General features: G+C 41.7%; 2 protein-coding genes across 3 annotated transcripts in view; one reads left to right on the top strand and one right to left on the bottom strand.

Annotated features, from left to right (window-relative positions):
• TTL (tubulin tyrosine ligase) overlaps positions 1-10851 on the bottom strand; it is a 126150-nt gene extending 115299 nt beyond the window's left edge. Inside the window, exon 1 of one of the 2 annotated variants that reach the window (XM_033936557.1) lies at positions 10330-10851. In XM_033936557.1, the coding sequence (XP_033792448.1) occupies positions 10330-10486 (157 nt within the window). In that variant the 5' untranslated portion in view covers positions 10487-10851. The remainder of the gene's footprint in view (positions 1-10329) is intronic. The other variant, XM_033936556.1, reaches the window with a different exon arrangement.
• Positions 10852-11356: 505 nt separating this feature from the next.
• Positions 11357-20420, top strand: part of POLR1B (RNA polymerase I subunit B) — a 185312-nt gene continuing 176248 nt past the window's right edge. Inside the window, exon 1 of the mRNA XM_033936548.1 lies at positions 11357-11533. Within this exon, the coding sequence (XP_033792439.1) occupies positions 11357-11533 (177 nt within the window). The remainder of the gene's footprint in view (positions 11534-20420) is intronic.

Genomic DNA, 20420 nt, shown 5'->3' on the forward strand with positions numbered 1-20420 from the left:
AGAAAGAAAGACAGACAGTGGCCAAGGAGAGAGAGAGAGAGAGAAAAAGAAAAAAAAAAGACAGACAGCGGCCAAGGAGACAGAAAGAAAGACAGACAGCGGCCAAGGAGAGAGAGAGAGAGAGAGAAAGAAAGAAAGACAGACAGACAGCGGCCAAGGAGAGAGACAGAAAGAAAGACAGACAGCGGCCAGGAGAAAGAGAGAGAGAGAAAGAAAGACAGACAACAGCCAAGGAGAGAAACAGAAAGAAAGAAAGACAGACAGCGGCCAAGGAGAGAAACAGAAAGAAAGAAAGAAAGACAGACAGCGGCCAAGGAGAGAGATAGAAAGACAGACAGCGGCCAAGGAGAGAGACAGAAAGAAAAGACAGCGGCCAAGGAGAGAGACAGAAAGAAAAGACAGAAAGACAGACAGAAAGCAGCCAAGGAGAGAGACAGAAAGCGGTCAAGGAGAGAGACAGAAAGACAGACAGACGGCGGCCAAAGATAGAGAGAGAAAGGAAAAAAAAACCCCAGAGAGACAGCGGCCAAGGACAGAAAGAAAAAAAGTCAGACAGACAAGGGGCCAGGGAGAGAGACAGAAATAAATAAATAAATAAAAAAGAGACAGACAGGAGGCCAAGGAGAGTAACAGAAAGAAAAAGACAGACAGGGGGCCAGGGAGAGAGACAGAATGAAAGGGGGCAGGGAGGGAGAAAGAAAGAAAGACATACAGAAAGAAATGCCTAAGTCTACACATCTATTCTAGCACCCGTTAATCTAATGGGCTTAAACACTAGTCTATCTATAAATAAATAATTGCTAACTCAAGAGAACACTTATTTTAATTTAATTTATGTATTTATTTAAATATTTATATACCGCATATTAGCTATGTGGTTTAGAAATTACATACACATTATCTTGGGCTCCATACGATCAATGAAAAACAAACAAGTATAACACAGAAAGGCAAAATAGTCAGACATATTTTTAACAAGTTCTTGAACTTCATCCTCCCCACACTATCACAAAATTCCAGGAAAGCATGAACAGACGTTATACATATACATATAAATAAAAAGAAGTGTTCTCTTGAGTTAGCAATTATTTATTACAGTGCATCGATAAACATTTTGAAAGAAACGAACTTCTGATAACCAGCCAACATGGTTTCTGCAAGGGGAGATCGTGCCTAACAAACTTATTGCACTTCTTTGAAGGAATTAACAAACGGATGGACAGAGGAGACCCCCATAGACATCATAAATCTGGATTTCCAAAAAGCCTTTGACAAGGTGCCCCATGTACGCCTACTCCGGAAACTGAAGAACCAAGGGGTGGAAGGAGACGTACATAGATGGATCAGAAACTGGTTGGTGGGTAGGAAACAGAGGGTAGGAGTGAAGTACCACTACTCAGACTGGAGGAGAGTCACGAGTGGGGTCCCGCAGGGCTCGGTGCTCGGGCCGCTGCTATTTAATATATTCATAAATGATCTAGAAACAGGGACGAAGTGTGAGATAATAAAATTTGCGGACAACACCAAACTATTCAGTGGAGCTCGGACTAAAGAGGACTGCGAAGAATTGCAAAGGGACTTGAACAAACTAGGGGAATGGGTGACGAGATGGCAGATGAAGTTCAACGTTGAGAAATGTGAAGTATTACTGTGGTAAACAGAAACCCGAGGTACAACTATACGATGGGAGGGATGTTATTGAATGAGAGTGCCCAAGAAAGGGACTTGGGAGTAATGGTGGACATGATAATGAAGCCGAAGGCACAGTGCACAGCGGCTGCTTAGAAGGCAAATAGAATGCTAGGCATAATCAAGAAGGGTATTACAACCAGAACGAAATAAGTTATGCCGTTGAATTGGGTGATGGTGCGTCCGCATCTGGAGTACTGCGTCCAATATTGGTCGCCGTACCTTAAGAAGGATATGGCGATACTCGAGAGGGTTCAGAGGAGAGCGACATATCTGATAAAAGGTATGGAAAACCTTTCATACACTGAGAGATTGGAAAAACTGGATTTTTTTTCCCTGGAGAAGAGGAGACTTAGAGGGGATATGATAGAGACTTACAAGATCATGAAGGGCTTAGAGAGAGCAGAGAGGGACAGATTCTTCAAACTTTCGAAAAATAAAAGAACAAGAGGGCATTCGGAAAAGTTGAAAGGGGATAGATTCAAAACTAATGCTAGGAATGCGTTTCCAGCGGGTGTAATAGGGCAGAGTACGGTACTGGGGTTCAAGAAAGGATTGGACAATTTCCTGCTGGAAAAGGGGATAGAGGGGTACAGATAGAGGATTACTGCACAGGTCCTGGACCTGTTGGGCAGCCGCGTGAGTGGACTGCTGGGCACGATGGACCTCAGGTATGACCCAGCGGAGGCATTGTTTATGTTCTTATCTCAAACTGTGTGCCAAGGCATACTAGTGTGCCTCCTGAGATTTCAGGTGTGCCGCGGTACCCTGGGGAGGAGCAGTACTGGCTAACTGTCTACAGGACGTACTCTTGTGGCGAAAGGCATATCCTCTAGGCAATCAGTGGGCGACAGCACCTATCCTTCTTTCTGACTCTCTTCCCTTCTGGCACCCCCCACTGACATCTCAAGGCCCTTCCTCTAAAATAGGGTAAGGTTTTTATGGTAATATATGTATTTATGTTCTATTGAATGGGTGGGGGAAAATGGTTGATTATGAATGTGTGAAAGTTGAATGTACTTTTATTGTATCATTATACGTTGCATTTGTTGTATTGCACCATTGAATGTTTGAAGGATAGGGTGGGAGAGGGTTATTTATGTCATAATTTGATTTTTGAATTTTTACATTTGGGATGGGTGGGAAGATATCATTATCTAAAATAGGGTAAGGTTTTTATGGTAATATATGTATTTATGTTCTATTGAATGAATGTTGGGTGGGTGGGTGGGGGAAAATGGTTGATTATGAACATGTGAAAGTTGAATGTGCTTTTATTGTATCATTATACGTTGCATTTATTGTATTGCACTGTTGAATGTTTGAAAATCAATAAAGAATTTTTTTTTAAAAACCAAAAAACAATTAGGGTACTCTTCAGGTCTGCATGCTGCTTTGTCAAGAATATAATAACAACAATTTTTTTATATACCGCAGAACCGTGAAGTTCTATGCGGTTTACAATGATTAAAGATGTTACAGATTGAGTGAAATAAACAAAGAACAGACTTAGTGATTAACAGTTCTAGAGATCGTTTGGAACTGTCATAGAGCCTGGTATCCTTTGCTGGTTTCATATTCAGGAGAGAGGAAAGGGAGCAGCAACTACTGGAGGATTAAGGAGTACCAGGTCTACATAACAATGTCTATTGACATGATGATGTCATGCATGCGTGTGATGTCATAATGGCGATATCTGCGCACTTCCAGGTGCCTTGAGCCACAGCCAATACCTTTAGTGTGCCGCAGTTCGAGAAAGTTTGCGGGACAACTAAACTAAACCTTAAGTTTATATACCGCATCCTCTCCATAAAGATAGAGCTTGGCACGGTTTACAGGTACTTTAATAAATAAGGGAAGAACATAATAAGAATTAGTTGTTATAAAGGGGGTGGTGAGCTTTACATTTTTGAGAAAAGCCAGGTTTTCAGATGCTTAATGGATAGTGCGGTTTTTAATTTAACTTTTCTTTTTAGTAAAGAGCCTCAACCCTGAGGAACTGTAATTGAAACATGACCATGTCGGAAGAGGCACTCCTCACAACAGCCCAAAGCAGAGAAGTGGTTTTTGAGAAAAAAAATATAAAGTGGAGAATTTAAGTTGAAAAAAATAAGTTGTGAGATTGATCCAATGACGATAGCGGCTAATATGGTGAATATATGAAAAATCTTTGAAGAGTTAGCTGAGGGTCTATTAAAGGTATAAGAAACTATTCTTATTTTAGTCATGTGAAAACTTACATTTAAAGGGTAAAGGGACTCGATATCACTTTTTTCTGTGTGGTTACAATCAAAGTGGTTTACGAGGTACTTATTTTGTACTTGGGGCAATGAATTGTTAAGTGACTTGCCCAGAGTCACAAAGGCTACAGTGGAAATCAAACTCACAATCTTAGGGTGTTGAGGCAGCTGTTCTAACCACTAGGCCACTCCTCCAAATCACAATTATATAAAGCCAGGATATGAGAAGGAGGCAGTCTAGATATGTTTTGGACAGGGTCAATATTTGGATATCCAACTCTGTGTTGAATCTTCGAGTCCTCGCAGGGCTGCTATCAATAAAGTGAACTTTGAACATTACACCTGTGGCTGAATTATTGATATCTCATCCTCACGACTCCTTTGTTGTGTCCAACTCTGATCACAAAAGGGGAAAGGATGTCCAAGTCTAAAAAGATGGACATTGTTATTTAGACCTGGTATTCCTTAATCCTCCAGTGATTGCTGCTCCCTTTCCTCTCTCCTGAATATAAAACCAACAAAGGATACCAGGCTCTATGACAGTTCCAAGTACTGTACTATGAATATTCTTGACAAAGCAGCATGCAGATCTGAAGAGTACCCTAATTGTTTTTTGGTTTTTTTAAAAAAATTCTTTATTGATTTTCAAACATTCAACAGTGCAATACAACAAATGCAACGTATGATGATACAATAAAAGCACATTCAACTTTCACATGTTCAAAATCAACCATTTCCCCCCACCTACCCACCCACCCACCCAACATTCATTCAATAGAACATAAATACATATATTATCATAAAAACCTTACCCTATTTTAGATAATGATATCTTCCCACTCATCCCAAGTGTAAAAATTCAAAAATCAAATTATCTCCCACCCTATCCTGGATATGTACCACCCTATCCTGGATATGTACCAAAATAAACAAAAAAACTGATTCACAGTAAACACTCAATTATTATCAACTATAATGAGGTAACATATGATGCCAATGGACCCCATATCAATTTATATATATTACCATGCCCCACATTCTCAGCATTTATTCTTTCAAGTCTATAGCTAGAGCAAAGACTTGCCCACCAGAATGAAAAATTTAAACGATCACAGTTCTTCCAATTTCGAATGATCATCTGGATGGCTATCCCAGTCATTATAAGGAAAAGATCAAGTTTCAAGTTTTTATTTATATTTGATTAATCGCTTAATTAAAATTGTTTCTAAGCGAATTACAATATATAAAAGTAACATATAATTAAACATAATACTATATTGATCTAAAAGGGGTTTAACATGTAATATTGTACCACAAATGACTGCCTCATAATAGAATTGATGATTCCAAAATCTTATTAATTTTACCCCATATTGTCCTTCAAAAGCTAAGTATCAAAGGACAATAGAACATCAGATGATCCAGTGTCCCAATGTCTAAATGACAGTGCCAGCATCTATTAGACTTGGTTCTATCTAGCTTATGCAACCTAACAGAGGTCCAAAAAGATCTATGTAATAAAAAAAATAACATGTCTGTCTCATAGATGCCAACGCTACACATTTCAATCTCCAAGTCCAAATTTGTGGCCATCGAGATGCAGAAATATACTGCTTTATCTCGATGCTCCAAATGTCACGAAGACTATTTTTTGTTTTTTTAATAAAGAACTCTGATATTAATCTATACCACCTGGCAGCCTGATGTCCTAATGAATCTAACTGGAAGGAAAGGATCTGTAAACTATAATAAATTTTTAGATTTTGCCAATCAGGGAACCCCTTCTGAATGGCCTGCTTCAACTGCAACCACTCATAATTTTGAGAATTAGCAATACCAAATATTTGTTGCAGTCGTGAAAACTTAAGCATTTTCCCATTCGAGATAACATCATCAGGTGTTCGAATCCCTGCTTTCATCCATTGCTTCCAGGCGATCCCAGATTCGCCTATTTGAATCTTGGAGTTTAACCACAAGGATTGATAAGTAGAACTCTCTACTGGAACATCTGTTAATTTATTAATAAATTTCAAAGTTTTTCAGGTGTCCAATAAAATACTATTGTCTTTAACCCATCTGGGCAACTTGATACTTAACACATGAGACAGTCGCATTGGGGACATCAATTTCCATTCTAAATATAACCAATCCGGGAGATTTTCCATGAGCTCGGGGAGGATCCAAAACATACCCTGGCGAATTATATAGGCTTGATGGTACCTATAAAAGTTGGGAAAATTTACCCCACCCTCCGCAATTTGTCTTTGTAAAGATAATAGAACAACTCTCGCAGTTTTCCCTAGCCAAATAAATTTGGTGAGTATACTATTTAACTTTTTATACAATGACTCCTGAAAAAAAACTGGCAACATACCCATTTGGTAGCAAACCACAGGCAAAATCATCATTTTGACCGTCTGGACTCTCCCCCACCAAGACAGATGTAATGGGTTCCATTGCTCACACATTTCTGTTACCTTCAGCAATAAGGATCTTTCATTTACCTTCATCATTTCTTCCAATGTTTTCTGAATCCAAATGCCTAAATATTTTATACCCTCTTCTTTCCAAAGAAAAGAGAACGTGTCAAATAATCCTTTTGGACAGTGAACGTTTAGCGGAAGAACCTCAGATTTATTCCAATTTATTTTATAGCCAGAAAATTTTCCAAATTTTTCAATTAAATCTAGTAAATGTGGAATAGTAGTTTCAGGATTCCTCAAATGAAGCAAACTATCATCTGCATACGCAGAGACTTTGTATTCCCAATCTGCATAAGGAATACCCTGTATCTCCTCTGCCTACTGAATAGCCAATAACAAGGGTTCCAATACTGGGTTCTCCTCTCTATGGTACACTAGCCCCCCCCCCCCAGACTACTTAAGCCAACTCTCTGCAGCTCTACTAGGCTTTCCTATGCCAGGTGCTGATGTTCCGGAGGCAGGTGTATATGTTTTTGTTCCAATTTTTATGGTGTAAGGGAGTCAGTGATTACTGAGGGGGGGGGGGTGTAGGGGGGGTCTGTATTTTGTCCCTGCAATGGTTATCTGGTCACTTTGGATACCTTCTTGGCACTTAGACTTGTTTTTAGATCGCCTAAGTCACAACATATAAGTTCCGTCTAGGAAGTCTCGTTAAACTTTCAATTACCCCTGCAGGACGACGAAGTCAAGGTCAGCCCACATCCAGCCCTAACCACTCCTTCAAAAACACCTCTTTGAGCTCTGGGCGCACAGCAGTATTCAGAGGACTAAAAAGTCTCAATATGTCTAAAAACCCGTTTCAATTATCGGCACTTGGACAACCAAGTTAGGCGGGTTTTTAGATGAATTTCTGTTTAGATTATGAACCTCTAACTTTTAAAAAAACCTATTATTTCCCTTTTAATTATCAGTTTTAGGTATAGGGAGGGGGGTATTTTTATTATTACAAATATTATATAATAATGGAATATATGGGTGGGAGGGATGGGAAAGGGGAAGGGATAAAATTTATATAATGTACTAATGAATGTTTATAAGTGATATATTTATTGTTATTGTGAATGAATATATTTTACACTTAATGTAATTTTGAAAATGAATAAAGAATTAAAAAAAACAAAAAACAAAAAACAACAACCTAGCAAATGTTGGGCTGAGCATGAAGAACGTAGCTTAGTGTCAGAGGACTAGACAAACTGTTCTACTCTTACTGGGATATAGTAATCTATGCACTTTTAACCAGTCATAAATTTGCTTCAGGTGATGCACATTGGAGTAGTAGTCCAGATCTGATACTGCCAATCCCCCTCTCTTATGGGCATGCTTTAACATTTTCAGTTGCACTCTAGCTTTCTGGCCATGCCAGAAAAAAAACCCCATATCTCAATTGTCTGTCGATGATAGTTTTAATCAAGGGCTCAAATACATAATGGAGTAATTTATAAACTATATAGCTACTTTGGGAGGTGAACCATCTTATACAAGGCCATTTTATTCAACACAGACTAGGGCGGACACATCCCATTTTTACCAGCTATTGGAGAGGGCTAATAAGGGGGTAATGTTGGTTTCATACAGCTTGCTGGGATGAGAAAGTTTTTTATACCCAAACATCATATGGGGCCCTCTGTCCACTGAAAGGGCAGATACATCTTGTAAATACAATCAGTCAAATTAATTGGTAGTTCCATTGTCTTGTCCCAGTTAAGCTTGAAACAGAGTAAAGCATTCCATACCTGCAGTTTACAAGAAATGGGGTGATGCAGAATGAAACAAACCTACTTTTGTCAGTGAACTGGGCTTTACAGAGCCTCTTCAAGGCTTTACCTTCACATTTGTTTTTCTTATCCGACATGCCCATATTTGCACTGCTTTGCCTCTGAATTCACCTGTCACATCCAAAGACTTCTCACCCCCCCCCCCTTATCAATATGTAACTGAGAAAGGAAAAAAACATTCCTTATTCAGTGAATGTGCCTGCTACCCTTGCCAGGCTCTATGCATCTGTAAATATTTGACTGGTTATCTTGTCCAGGTCCTGTTATGGGCTGGCAAAGCAAGAATATAACTGCACTATGTACTGGTATTTTGTAGAGGAACTTGTTTAGAATTATTTTCCTTGGGCTTTTGCTCTGATATTTTATCCCTATACACTGTGGAGATATAGCTGCAAGTCTCTGCAGGCCAGACCCTTCATACTGCCTCCCTGTGCACAGGAGGCTAGATATTACTATGAATATCATCTTTGTGTAACCAGATGATGTGTGAGCTGATTATTCTGCTGGCATCATATCGTATCCTATATCCTGGGTGAATATGCAAGTCTATAGTCTATCCATATCTGTCATCTGAAAATATAAAAGAGCTCACAATGTACTGGCAGAAGTCACTGCTGTTCTAGAACACTGAGGCATGTTTTTAATCATATTTTTTTAAAATAGATAAAAATCAATTTCCTCCCCTAATTTAAACTCCATAATCAGCACTACTTTAAAACACCAACTGTGGAGTTTAACTGTGGAGTTTAAGCTTATATTTGGATATTCAGTGTCAGGCCATGTGTGGAATATGTGGGCACTCCTGATATTTAGTGGTGGTACCCATTCAACTGTCCACGTGTCCAGACAAGTTAAGATGGCAAAATAGCTGCAACTGAATTTTGATCTGCATTTTTATAATGTTATTTCTGAGCATTGGGATAGTTTTCTGGACTGTGAGCAGTACAAGACAGTTACAATCACAATGCTTTCGACAATACTGCACTTAAGAAAATGAAGAGAGGAGATGGGAGGACTTGTTAGCCAATCCAATGAGTAGCCAACACAAAAAACTCTCATAAGACAACACACCCAATAAAGCAAATTACTTCACTTAAACTTACATTGGAATATGGGGCCAGCCATAAAAAAGCTGTGCTCCTAAATCTTAACTTGTGTCATATTTTCAACCAGACCTAGAAGTTTAAGTTTCAGCCGAAAAGTCATTTTAATTAAAAAGTTATATTTATAAATTTAGGACTGCTATTCACTTGCCTACATTTATGAGCCTACTGCTGACCTAAATATGCCCTTGTTGCCACCCACTTTTTATGGTGCTGAACTTAGACATTTTGTGAAATCTTGAGCATACTGTAAAATTAGGCACTCAGGGTCAGATTCTGTAATTGGAGCCTAAAGAAGATAGACGCCTATTGTATATCAACCACTCTTAGGTGCCCATTAAAGAATCACGCTTAGCGGTGCCTAACTTAAAACTTAGGTACATGTAATGTAGGCCAGGGTTTTAAAGGCTTACATTATAGGTACCTAAGTTCTTTAGAGAACAGCACCTAGTGGTGCCTAAGTTTTCTCCAAGCCTAGTTTTGGTGTTAGAGGTGCAGCTAGGTGTCATGTGATAGGCACCTATCTCCCAATTAAATTTTATTTTCTATTATTAGATTCTGAAAAATAAAAAGGACGGCATCACAGAAAGATGCAAAAAGTGCTCTCTGCCTGCAAGACAAGTTCATGGGAAGGAACAGGCTCTAGTGTTCAGGTTCCTCCCTTGATGCAGCAACAAGACAACACCCAAATTTGTCTCTGCAGCATCACTTGAAAACTATTATATGCTACTGCCCGTCGGGACGAGTGAAGCAAACCCACTATAAAAATAGCAAGGCAATCCCAAAATAAAAAGCAATTCTTCCAGGCTCCAACGACTCAAGAGGGATCAACTGGACGTGATACACTAGCATAAATTGCATGCATATCAAGAAACTGAAGACCGGGTGCTATAAGCAGGGGTCATGCGCCCACCAATATTTTACTCACACTTTATCAATAACTAGAGAGGATTGGACTAGAGATTAGTTTGTTTGACCTCTCCACTTTAAGTCTGTGCTGCTGCCCTTGCCGGGAGCATTCTTGCTTTCCTCTTACCCAGCCTCCCGAAGGGCAGCCTGTTCCTCTCCCCCAACATTAGATTGAATCTTGGGTTGTCCCTCCTCAACTTCTTCCACTGGCCTGTAGAGACGAGGATTTTGGCCACTTCCGAGTAGACACTGCTATTCTCATCGCGAACCACAAACGTGTACATTCTCTAAGACTTCTTAACCAAAGAACCTCAGAGCGCCCGATAATTCGGATATGTGACTATTTAACATCCAATGCGGAGAGCATCCAGCCTTTAATCCCCTTTCAGTAACACATGCGAGAGGGCGACATGACAAAGAATTAGACAGCAGATCCGCCACGCGCCCGAGCTGCTTCATACACGCCGGCTTCCCTCCCACCCCGACTGCCTTCAGCTTTACCCCACTTTCAAGAATAGATCTACTGCGCATGACCAGGAGGGCGGATTTGCACTCGGTGCTTCTAGATCAGATTTTCCTGCTTACAAGCTCTTCTTCCAGTGTGCTGGAAGTCAGAGAAGAAGTTTTGTCTCTTAAGCGCCCGCGCTTTTAAAAAAGAAGCATTCCCTTACTGACAGTCGTTGAATATTTACAGCCTTTTCCAACAAAGCCGCTCCCGCCCCTTGCATACTTGCAGGGAGCGCAAGCGGCCCTGTGGGACTCGTAGTATCTATTGAAGCTGCAGGCCCATGGCATCCTGGGATTCGTAGTTTTCTCGGGAAGGTGCGGCCCTGGAGCGCGAACGGCCCCATGGCATCCTGAGATTCGCAGTTTTCTAGGGAAGATGCTACTTGGAGATGGAAGAAGGGGGCGAGGACAAGGACTACAAGTCCCAGTGTTAGTATTGCTAGCGTCCTTCCGTTTCCCGTCTGCTTGGAGATGGAAGAAGGGGGCGAGGACAAGGACTACAAGTCCCAGTGTTAGTATTGCTAGCGTCCTTCCGTTTCCCGTCTGCTTGGAGATGGAAGAAGGGGGCGAGGACAAGGACTACAAGTCCCAGTGTTAGTATTGCTAGCGTCCTTCCTTTTCCCGTCCCTGAGTGTTCCTGAGGTAGCATGGACCCAGCAAAGAAGTGGTGTGAGCTACCCAGTGGACCGACCCTGAAATATCTGACTGGGCCAGGCTATGGGGTGCCGAATGAAAAACAGCAACAGGCGTTGCAGGAGCTCACGCGAGCGCACGTGGAGTCCTTCAATTACGCGGTGGGAGAAGGGCTGATCCAGGCGGTGCAGGTAAGTGTACTCTGGTCGCTTACACGTGGGTGAGCATCGGGTTGGGCTGAGGGAGGGGGGTAAAATAACAATGCTTTCCATGTCCCCCAATCTTTCTTCACTGTTACTGATCCTTTATTACAGCATGTGTTTACTTGGAGGAGAGGGTGACATACTGCTATTTATTATTTCAATAACGCTACCAGATGCTTGCAGCGCTGTACATTAAACATAACAAGAGACGTTCCCTTCTCGAAAGAGCTTACAATCTAAGTTATGACAGACATAGGGTAGGGGCTACAGAGGGAATTAGAACAGATGTAGTGTATTACAAGTTGCTTCAATAAAGTAGGGTTTGTGCCGCTGAACGGTGCCTATATGTGCGCCTAACTTTTGGGCACTTCTTATAGAATTTGCCCCTTAATCCTCCACTGCCCCTGGTACATTAAATAGATTGTGAAAATTTTTGAAGTACCTGAATGTAAACTGCTTTGAGTGTGGTTGCAAAACTACATAAAGGCGATATACAAGTCCCAATCCCTTTCCCCTTACTTATTTTTAAGTATATTCTCTCTTTGACTTATACCATATTTTTCGGTCCATAAGATGCACTTTTTCCACCCCTCCACTGCCCCAGGTACATTAGGTAGATTGTGAGCCCGAAGGGACAGACAGGGAAAAATGCTTGAGTACCTGAATAAATTAATGTAAACCGTTCTGAGCTCCCTTGGGAGAAAGGTATAGAAAATTGAATAAATAAATAAAATGTATATACTCGAATATAAACTGGGATTTTGGGGCCCAAAAATGGGGGTCCCGGTTTATATTCGAGCCAACACCCCCTCCCAGAATTATTGCAGGCCGCCACAAATCTCTGCACCCTGTCCCCCCTCTCTGCCCTATCCCCATACCTCCTGATACTCATACTGCTGATCCCATGGTGGAGGTGCAGTGGCGAACTTTCTGAACTATGCTAACCAGCTGCCGCAGATCGAGTTTCTTTGGCCACTGAGCAGCACTAGCAGGAGTGCGATTTAGAGCTGCTGCTCGGTGCTAAACGGCTTATATTCAAATTGACCATTTTCCTCCTTATGGGGGGGAAAGGAGGTGTCGGACTTATATTCAGATCAACTTATAATCAAGTATATACGGTAGTTAAAACAAAACATTGCATACATAATAAAACAGAATAAACAGCATTCAGTAAATAACTTACACATGTGCCTTAAAATAAAAAGCCAAGCAATGACAAGATTACAAAGTAACCAAATTTGAAAAGGCAAGTCGAAAAAAATAGGCTTTCAAATTTTTCAGAAATGCCAACAAATCAGAGGTCACATTAATGGACACAGAATGCATGAAGGGGCTTAATGCAGGAGTTAACTTGTGCAGTATTTGAGCATAACAGTGTATTAAAATGGATGGCATTCTGCTGTAGTGCATAGAAATAAACAGGGAGTTTTAACCTGTGTACAGTGCAAGAAATTCATTCGTGGGTCCGAGACAGCATATTTTTATGCCAGGGTTTTTTTCCCCTCTTGTGGCCATAGTAAGTTCCTGCAACTTTAAAAGGCAGAATGGAAGTTAACAGTTGAGCTTGGAGGTAACAGTGGCTTCACTATATAGGGGTCCAAGGAAAGCAAATGTACCTGCACATATCTGCATGTGTTGTTCTGTGCATAACCTTGCGAAAAATATATGTGCAAAAAATTTTTGCTACATATTTATGTGCAGATGTGATGGCAGATTTTATTTTGAATATATGCAGTGTGAAGCTATCCTTACAGTAGGACATTTGTGTGCTTGTGTCCAGCAAGCTTTCCCTAATTAGCATTTAAATTCTGCATGCTTTGAATTTCATTAGCTTATTGTGTCAGCATAGAATATTTTTTTGCTAATCTTGTACAAGCTGCATGCTCAGCTGTCATTGCATTGTTCTATTTTATAGCTTTCTACATCAACCTCTGTATAAATTGGTGTAAAACCTGAATGGTTTGGGTTAACCTGGCTGAGGTGGCAGTCCTATGCCACACAGCATTAAAAGACAACTTACCCTATTTCTGGGAATCTTCAGCAGAAATCTTGAGGTTTCATGAAATGGTTAAATAACATATCCTACTGCAACAGTAGAGGGGATGATGTAGAAAGCTGATGGCTCATTTCATGTCTTCTATCACAAAAACTATAATACTGTCTGTGCAGTAATTGACAGTAATCTGATTGAAAATGGCCCCCTTCCTGTTAATGCATGACCAGCAATTGGCTCACATATTGACAGAAAGTGTGAATTTTTTTTAAAAAAAGAAATCTTATGCAAGGCACCACATGGCATCTCCCTGAACAAATCTCTGGTAGTCTAATAGCACCCGTGCCCCCAACATTAAAAAAAATCCCTGAGCCCTCTGACCTGCCTCTTCCCCCCTGCCCCACGCAAACAAAAATCCATAGGATGTTAAGGCTGCTGCAGAAAGCTGTGTTGGGGGAAAGGGGCTCTACTTAGTCTTCTATGTGGCCTCAGACCTGCTGGTATATTTTTACATTGGTACTCACCTGGTGGACACCAGAGCATAACTTATAAACTTCTCTGCTTTGCTGAGGATTCACTTAACTCCTCTTTACCCATCCATTTTAATATGCTATGAACTGATGTCTACCTTTTTGATCAGTAATGAGCATGTAGACCACTTGTTAACCTCACACTTCTGCCTGCAATAGCTTTCTGCGTAGATCCTTGTATGTGAGGCAGTATCCAAAATACAGTAATTGACTAATTGAATTTCAATACTGCTCCTCTATTCTTGTAACTCCCATTTTTCTTTATAACTTTCTTTCTTGTTAATAGTTATTAATTTGACGTCAAAAATACCCTTGATTGGGAAAGACTGAGCCATTAGGAAAATGTGATATGCTTTTGTTAGATAGTTACAGTAATGGGTGATAAAGCCAATGGAATTAGACATGATATTGATGAGGTATCTCCAGAGATGGTAGAGGGTCTACACTAGAGAGTGACATGGGGACAGATTTTCCTTGTCCTCGTGAGAACTCATTTTCCTGTCCCTACCCCATTCCTGCAAGCTCTGTCCTCATCTGCACAAATCTCAAACACTAAATTGGTAAGTGTTCTAGGCTTGTGCGTTTAAGGGAGTGCTTATAGGAATGGGACAGTGACAGCGACAAAACTCATGGGGACGGGATGGGGAAATTGAGTTCCTCTAAGACGGGGAAATATGTGTCTGAGTGTCATTCTCTAGTTCAGTGTTTTTCAACCTTTTTACACCCGTGGACCGGCAGAAATAAAATAATTATTTTGTGGACCGGCAAACTACTAGGACTAAAATTTAAAAAAACAGTTTCTGCCCCATCTCTGCAAGCTTGGTCACCTCGGTAACTATAGAAAAATAGACAAATATAGTGCAAAATATAGACAGCAGATATAAATTCTCGAAACTGACACATTTTGATCACTAAATTGAAAATAAAATCATTTTCCCTACCTTTGCTGTCTGATAATTTCATGAGTCTGTGGTTGCATTTCCTTCTGTCCGTGTATCCTTTCTTTCTTTCTGCACTCAGGCCCAAGAATTGTCCCTTTTTATTCCCTCCCTCTTTCCTTCCCATGTCCTTAGTGCCCCCGGTGCCTCCTTCCCATGTCCTTTGTGCCCCCAGTGCCTCCTTCCCATGTCCTTAGTGCCCCTTCCTGTCTTTAGTGCCCCCAGTGCCTCCTTCTCATGTTCTTAGTTCCCCTTCCTGTCTTTAGTGCCCCCAGTGCCTCCTTCCCATGTCCTTAGTGCCCCTTCCTGTCTTTAGTGCCCCCAGTGCCTCCTTCCCATGTCCTTAGTTCCCCTTCCTGTCTTTAGTGCCTCCAGTGCCTCCTTCCCATGTCCTTAGTGCCCCTTCCTGTCTTTAATAATAATAACAGTTTATATACCGCAGGACTGTGAAGTTCTATGCGGTTTACAATAATTAGAAATGTTACAGATTGAATGGAATAAACAAAGTACAGACTTAGTGATTGATAGTTCTAGCGATCGTTTGTGGAGGACTAAGATTGTATATGTTGGTTTCCTAAGTATTTTAGGAACAGATGTGTTTTTAGGTGTTTCCTGAATTCCACATAGGTAGTAGGCATGAGCAATTGTTCAAGATCTTTACCCCATAATGCTGCTTGATGTGCAAAAAGATGTTGGTGATGACTTTTAAATTTACAACCTCTAACCGGTGGAGAAACAAAGTTTGGGTGTGAGCTTTGCTTGTGTCTGTTGATTGTGAAAGAGAAAAGGTCTGTTATGTATTTAGGGGCTAAGCCATAAAGTACCTTGAAGCAAAAACAACCAAACTTGAATTTCACACGTGCCTCCATCGGCAGTCAGTGTAAAAGTCAATAGGAAGGTGTTACGTGATCAAACTTCTTCAGTCCACAAAATAGTCTAACCGCTGCATTTTGAGCTAGTTGCAATCGCCGCATATACATCTGGGGGAGTGCCAAGTAGGCGATGTTACAATAATCGAGTTGACTCAGTATAAGGGATTGTACCAGAATTCGAATTGATGGACCGAAGCTTCCAGAGGGTGAGAAAGATTTTTCTGATCAAGGAGTCTACCTGGTCTTTCATGGTTAGGTTCTGGTCCAGTGTTACTCCCAATATCTTCATAGTAGGTTGAATAGGATAACTAAGGTTATTTATGCACATTGGTGCTTTAGTGTCAAGTGGGTATGGCGATGCTATGAAAAATTTTGTTTTCTCTGAGTTTAGTTTTAGTCTGAATTGCTCAATCCGATTTAGTACTTCTGTTGCTTTGGGGGTGACTTCTGAGACATAGTTGTTGAATGGGATAATTATCGTGAAGTCATCAGCATAGCTAAATAGTTTTATCCCCAGCTGGGACAGTTGTGCACCCAATGAGGTCATGTAAACATTGAAGAGCAAAGGGGATAGCGGTGATCCTCTTGGCACGCCAGATGGATTGCTCCATGTGTCTGACAGATCGTGATTAAAATGGACTTGGTAGGTGCGTGATATAAGGAAACCTCGAAACCAGTTCAGTACCTCTCCTCCGATTCCGATTGCGTCTAGGCATTGTAACAGTTTTCCGTGGTCCACCAAATCAAAGGCAGAACTCATGTCAAATTGCATGATTAGGGCGTTGGGGCCCTTACTGAACAAGTAACGCAAATTGTCCAGAATGGCCGCAATTACTGTTTCAGTGCTAAATAGAGGCCTAAAGCCAGATTGAGTTTCATGCTGAAGAGAGAATTGGTCGAGATATTCCATTAGTTGGGTGTGTACCAATCCTTCCATGATTTTTACCATAAATGGAATAGATGCTACTGGTCTATAGTTGGTTATTGATGTTGCTGATTCTTTACAATTTTTTAGAATTGGGGTTATTATAATATGACCATTATTGGTGAGGAATTTTCCATTGTTTAGGTTATTGGTTAGATAGGTCAATAGGGATAATTTAAAGCCTAGTGGAGCTGCTTTCATAATCTCTGGAGGACATGAGTCCAGGACACAGTATGATTTGTTATATAATTTGATGTAGTTATTCCAATCTGAATTGTGGAAGGAACTCCAGATCATGTCCGCTGGTATTTCATTTCTTGGTATATCAATTGATTGATGTTTGTATGCAGCAATTGTCGAGTAGTTATTTCTTAGGTTTTTGATTTTTGAGTCGAAATGTTGTGCTAGTTCATTTGCTGAGGGTAGTTTGGTATTATGCATGGGTTGAGTGTGGCGTGTGGTGTTGAATAAATTTGTAACTGTTGAACAGTTCTTCTGTGTTGACTCCTTTTGAGCTAGTATTAGATGAGTTAATTTGGATGAGTAAAAAGTTTTACGTTTTTCTTTTATCTGTTGTTTGTAGAGTTTTATGTTGGATCTCCAGATGTTTCGGTCTGACAGTTTTCCTGTTTTTTTTCCAGATTCTTTCTAATCATCTTACTGATTGTTTCATTGTTAGGAATTTGACGTCAAACCATTTGTTGTATTTGTTTGAGCAGCTTTTGCTCTTTCATATAGGGGCAATTTTATCTAAGATGGAGGTGCTAGTTTTCTTCCAGTGAGCATAGAAGTCAACTCCTTCTTCTTCTTCTATCTCCACTTGTAAATCATATTGTGACCAATATTCCTCTGGATTGATATGGCCCCTTGTGAGGTGTTCTCTTTTTGTCTGTGGGCGTGTCTTCGATGTTAGCCGGGTCCAAATTAGATTGAAATAATAAGTGAAATGGTCGGACCAGATATCATGACACCAAGTACCGTCCGAGAGAGATGGGAGGGTTTATGATTTCCCATCATAAACCCTCCCATGTCTTTGGTGCCCCCAGTGCCTCCTTCCCATGTCCTTAGTGCCCCTTCCTGTCTTTAGTGCTCCCGGTGCCTCCTTCCCATGTCCTTAGTGTTCCCAGTGCCTCCTTCCTATGTCCCTCTCACTGCCTTCCAGACTTTGTCCCACCCCCACCTCCGAAGCCTGCCGGCGGTTGAAGAACAGTTCTCTAGTTTACACCAAAAGCCATGTGAAGTAAGACTTTTAAAAAGCATAGAGGTGGGTAACATGCATAGAGCAAGAGTTCAACCCTAACCATCTTTTTTTTAATTATTATTATTTCTTTGTAAGTTTCATAATACAGATACAAGAATCCTCTTGTTACAGTAATACAGAGACATAGTAGAAAAATGCAAATTTGTATTGCATACTAATAAATGAAAATTAAGTTAAAGGAAAAAGAAAATTTTTAAGCAATACAGTCTCAACAGTATGAAGTAACCCTAATAAGAAATTAATTAATCACTATTTCTTAGACCACTATATCGACCCTTGGAACAAGAACTTAAGAGATAAAGGTATCTCCAACAATACAGTATTTTACTGAAGAAAATGGCTTAACATGATTTTATCCGGTTCTATTCTAAATACAGCTCTTACATATGAATCAATTTTTTTTCATCCAGAAAACTACGAAGTTGCTCTGGCACAAAATAAACGTATTTGGATCTATCATATTTAACCAAACATCTATGAGGGTAACTAAGTGAAAAAAAGTAGCACCCATTTTAATTGTTTCCTCCCTCATAGACAAAAATAGATTTCTCCTCTCTTGAGTGGACTTAGATACATCAGGAAAAATCCATATCTTTTCTCCCAAAAATAGACTCTGGGAAAAACAAAAGAAAATTTTAATTATCATATTTAAGTCCTGCTCAAACACAAATGCAACAAGCAAAGTGCCTCGAAATTGAATTTCGTCCTCAGATACTTCAAGTATTCCGGTTAAGTTTTTTAAGTCTAGTTCCTTAGAGGAAGGATTTTCCAATTTTTTTGGTAGGTAATATATTTTGTTGATCGGTGGTTTCAATTCCGTAGGAATTTTTAAAATTTCCATCAAATATCTTTTAAAGTCATCAATTGGTGTAACCAAACTTAATTTAGGAAAATTTATTATCCCAGGACAAGCAGGCATGATATTCTCACATGTGGGTGACGTCATCTACGGAGCCCCGATAATGACAGCATTTCAAGCAAACTTGATTGAAGATTCAAGCTTGCTGTGCTGCACCACGCATGTGTGCCTCCTGCTCCACTAGAGGGCACATCCCCTCCTCGTGGTCTCCAGTTCGTTTTTTTCCGCTGTGCTAAGAAGACACGTTTTTTCTTAGCTCTGCCCCAGTGCCTTCTTTGCACCGTGATTTATTATTTTTCTTCGCTAAAAGTCGCTGTGCGTATAAAATTTTTTCTTCTCCCTGCTCATCGCGCTTTTTGCACTTTTTTCTCACGATCCGGGGGCTCCCGGATCGTCGCGGCCGTGTGGCCTGATTGGCAGCGGTCGCCTGGATTTCCTATGTCCTGGCCCGTTACGGGCTTTAAAAAGTGCACCGGGTGCGAGCGTCTTCTATCACTCACAGACCCGCATCGCTGGTGCATCCTCTGCCTGGGGGCCGATCATCCAACAGAAACATGCCCCCGGTGCGCAACCTTCCAACACCGGGCGCTCCGCCGAAGACGGGCCCACATGGCGGACCTATTTGCTGCCGATCAACCCTCGGCCTCGAGATCGGCCCCGGGTACCTCGGCCCCGCCTTGGGACTCGACTTCGAAGACCCCGAGCTCTCAGAAGTCTTCGGCCCCGGGTAAGTCCCCTCTTCCTTCCTCAGGTTCCATACCTCCAAAGAAGCCAACCTCGGGGACACTGGCCGGACAAGGGGGGAGTTCCTTACCCATGGCCCCGGCGAAACCCCCGAAGACCTCGGGACATGCCTCCACTACTCGGGAATGCTCTGAATCGAGATCGACCCCGGTGGAGTGCACCGCGGCCTCGGACATGCTGTCGATGCTGTCCGTGCCGGTATTCTAGGAGCTGCTCCGAGCAATGATCACAACGGAGCTCTCTGCTGCCATGGCTCACCTTCATCCGACCTCGACCTCGCGTGCGCCAGACTAGCCTGAGCAACGCGTCGAGACCCCTCGGGGCAAAGCGCGCCGTTTTCGCCGCCTCTCTTCTTCCTCGGATTCCTCTCCGAGGCACTCTAGGCGCGCGTCCCCGGCGGAGCACCGCGGGGCGAAACGAAGATCAAAGCCCCTCTCTAAAAAGGCCCGGAGTTCACCTCCGACTCGAGGCCGCTCCCCCTCGACTCGATCGGGGGGACCACTACGGGTTTCCGAGCTGTCTCTCACTAACCCAAAGCTTCTACTAACTCCCCCTCGGTCCGGCGCTCCGGTCCGAGGCTCTAGGCTTTCGCCGAGGGAGTCCGGGGAGGGGTCCCCGACCCGACATCGGTCGGTACCCCGTACCCCGGCGGCGTCCCCGAGGGACTCCTCGAGGCGACGCAAGTCCTCGACCCCGGAGCGTTTCCATAGCGCGTCCCTGGTGTCGGATCGAGGGTCCGAGCGAGAACCTCGC

The sequence above is a fragment of the Geotrypetes seraphini genome, chromosome 3 (genome assembly GCF_902459505.1).
Source record: "Geotrypetes seraphini chromosome 3, aGeoSer1.1, whole genome shotgun sequence".
NCBI classification, from domain to species: domain Eukaryota; kingdom Metazoa; phylum Chordata; class Amphibia; order Gymnophiona; family Dermophiidae; genus Geotrypetes; species Geotrypetes seraphini.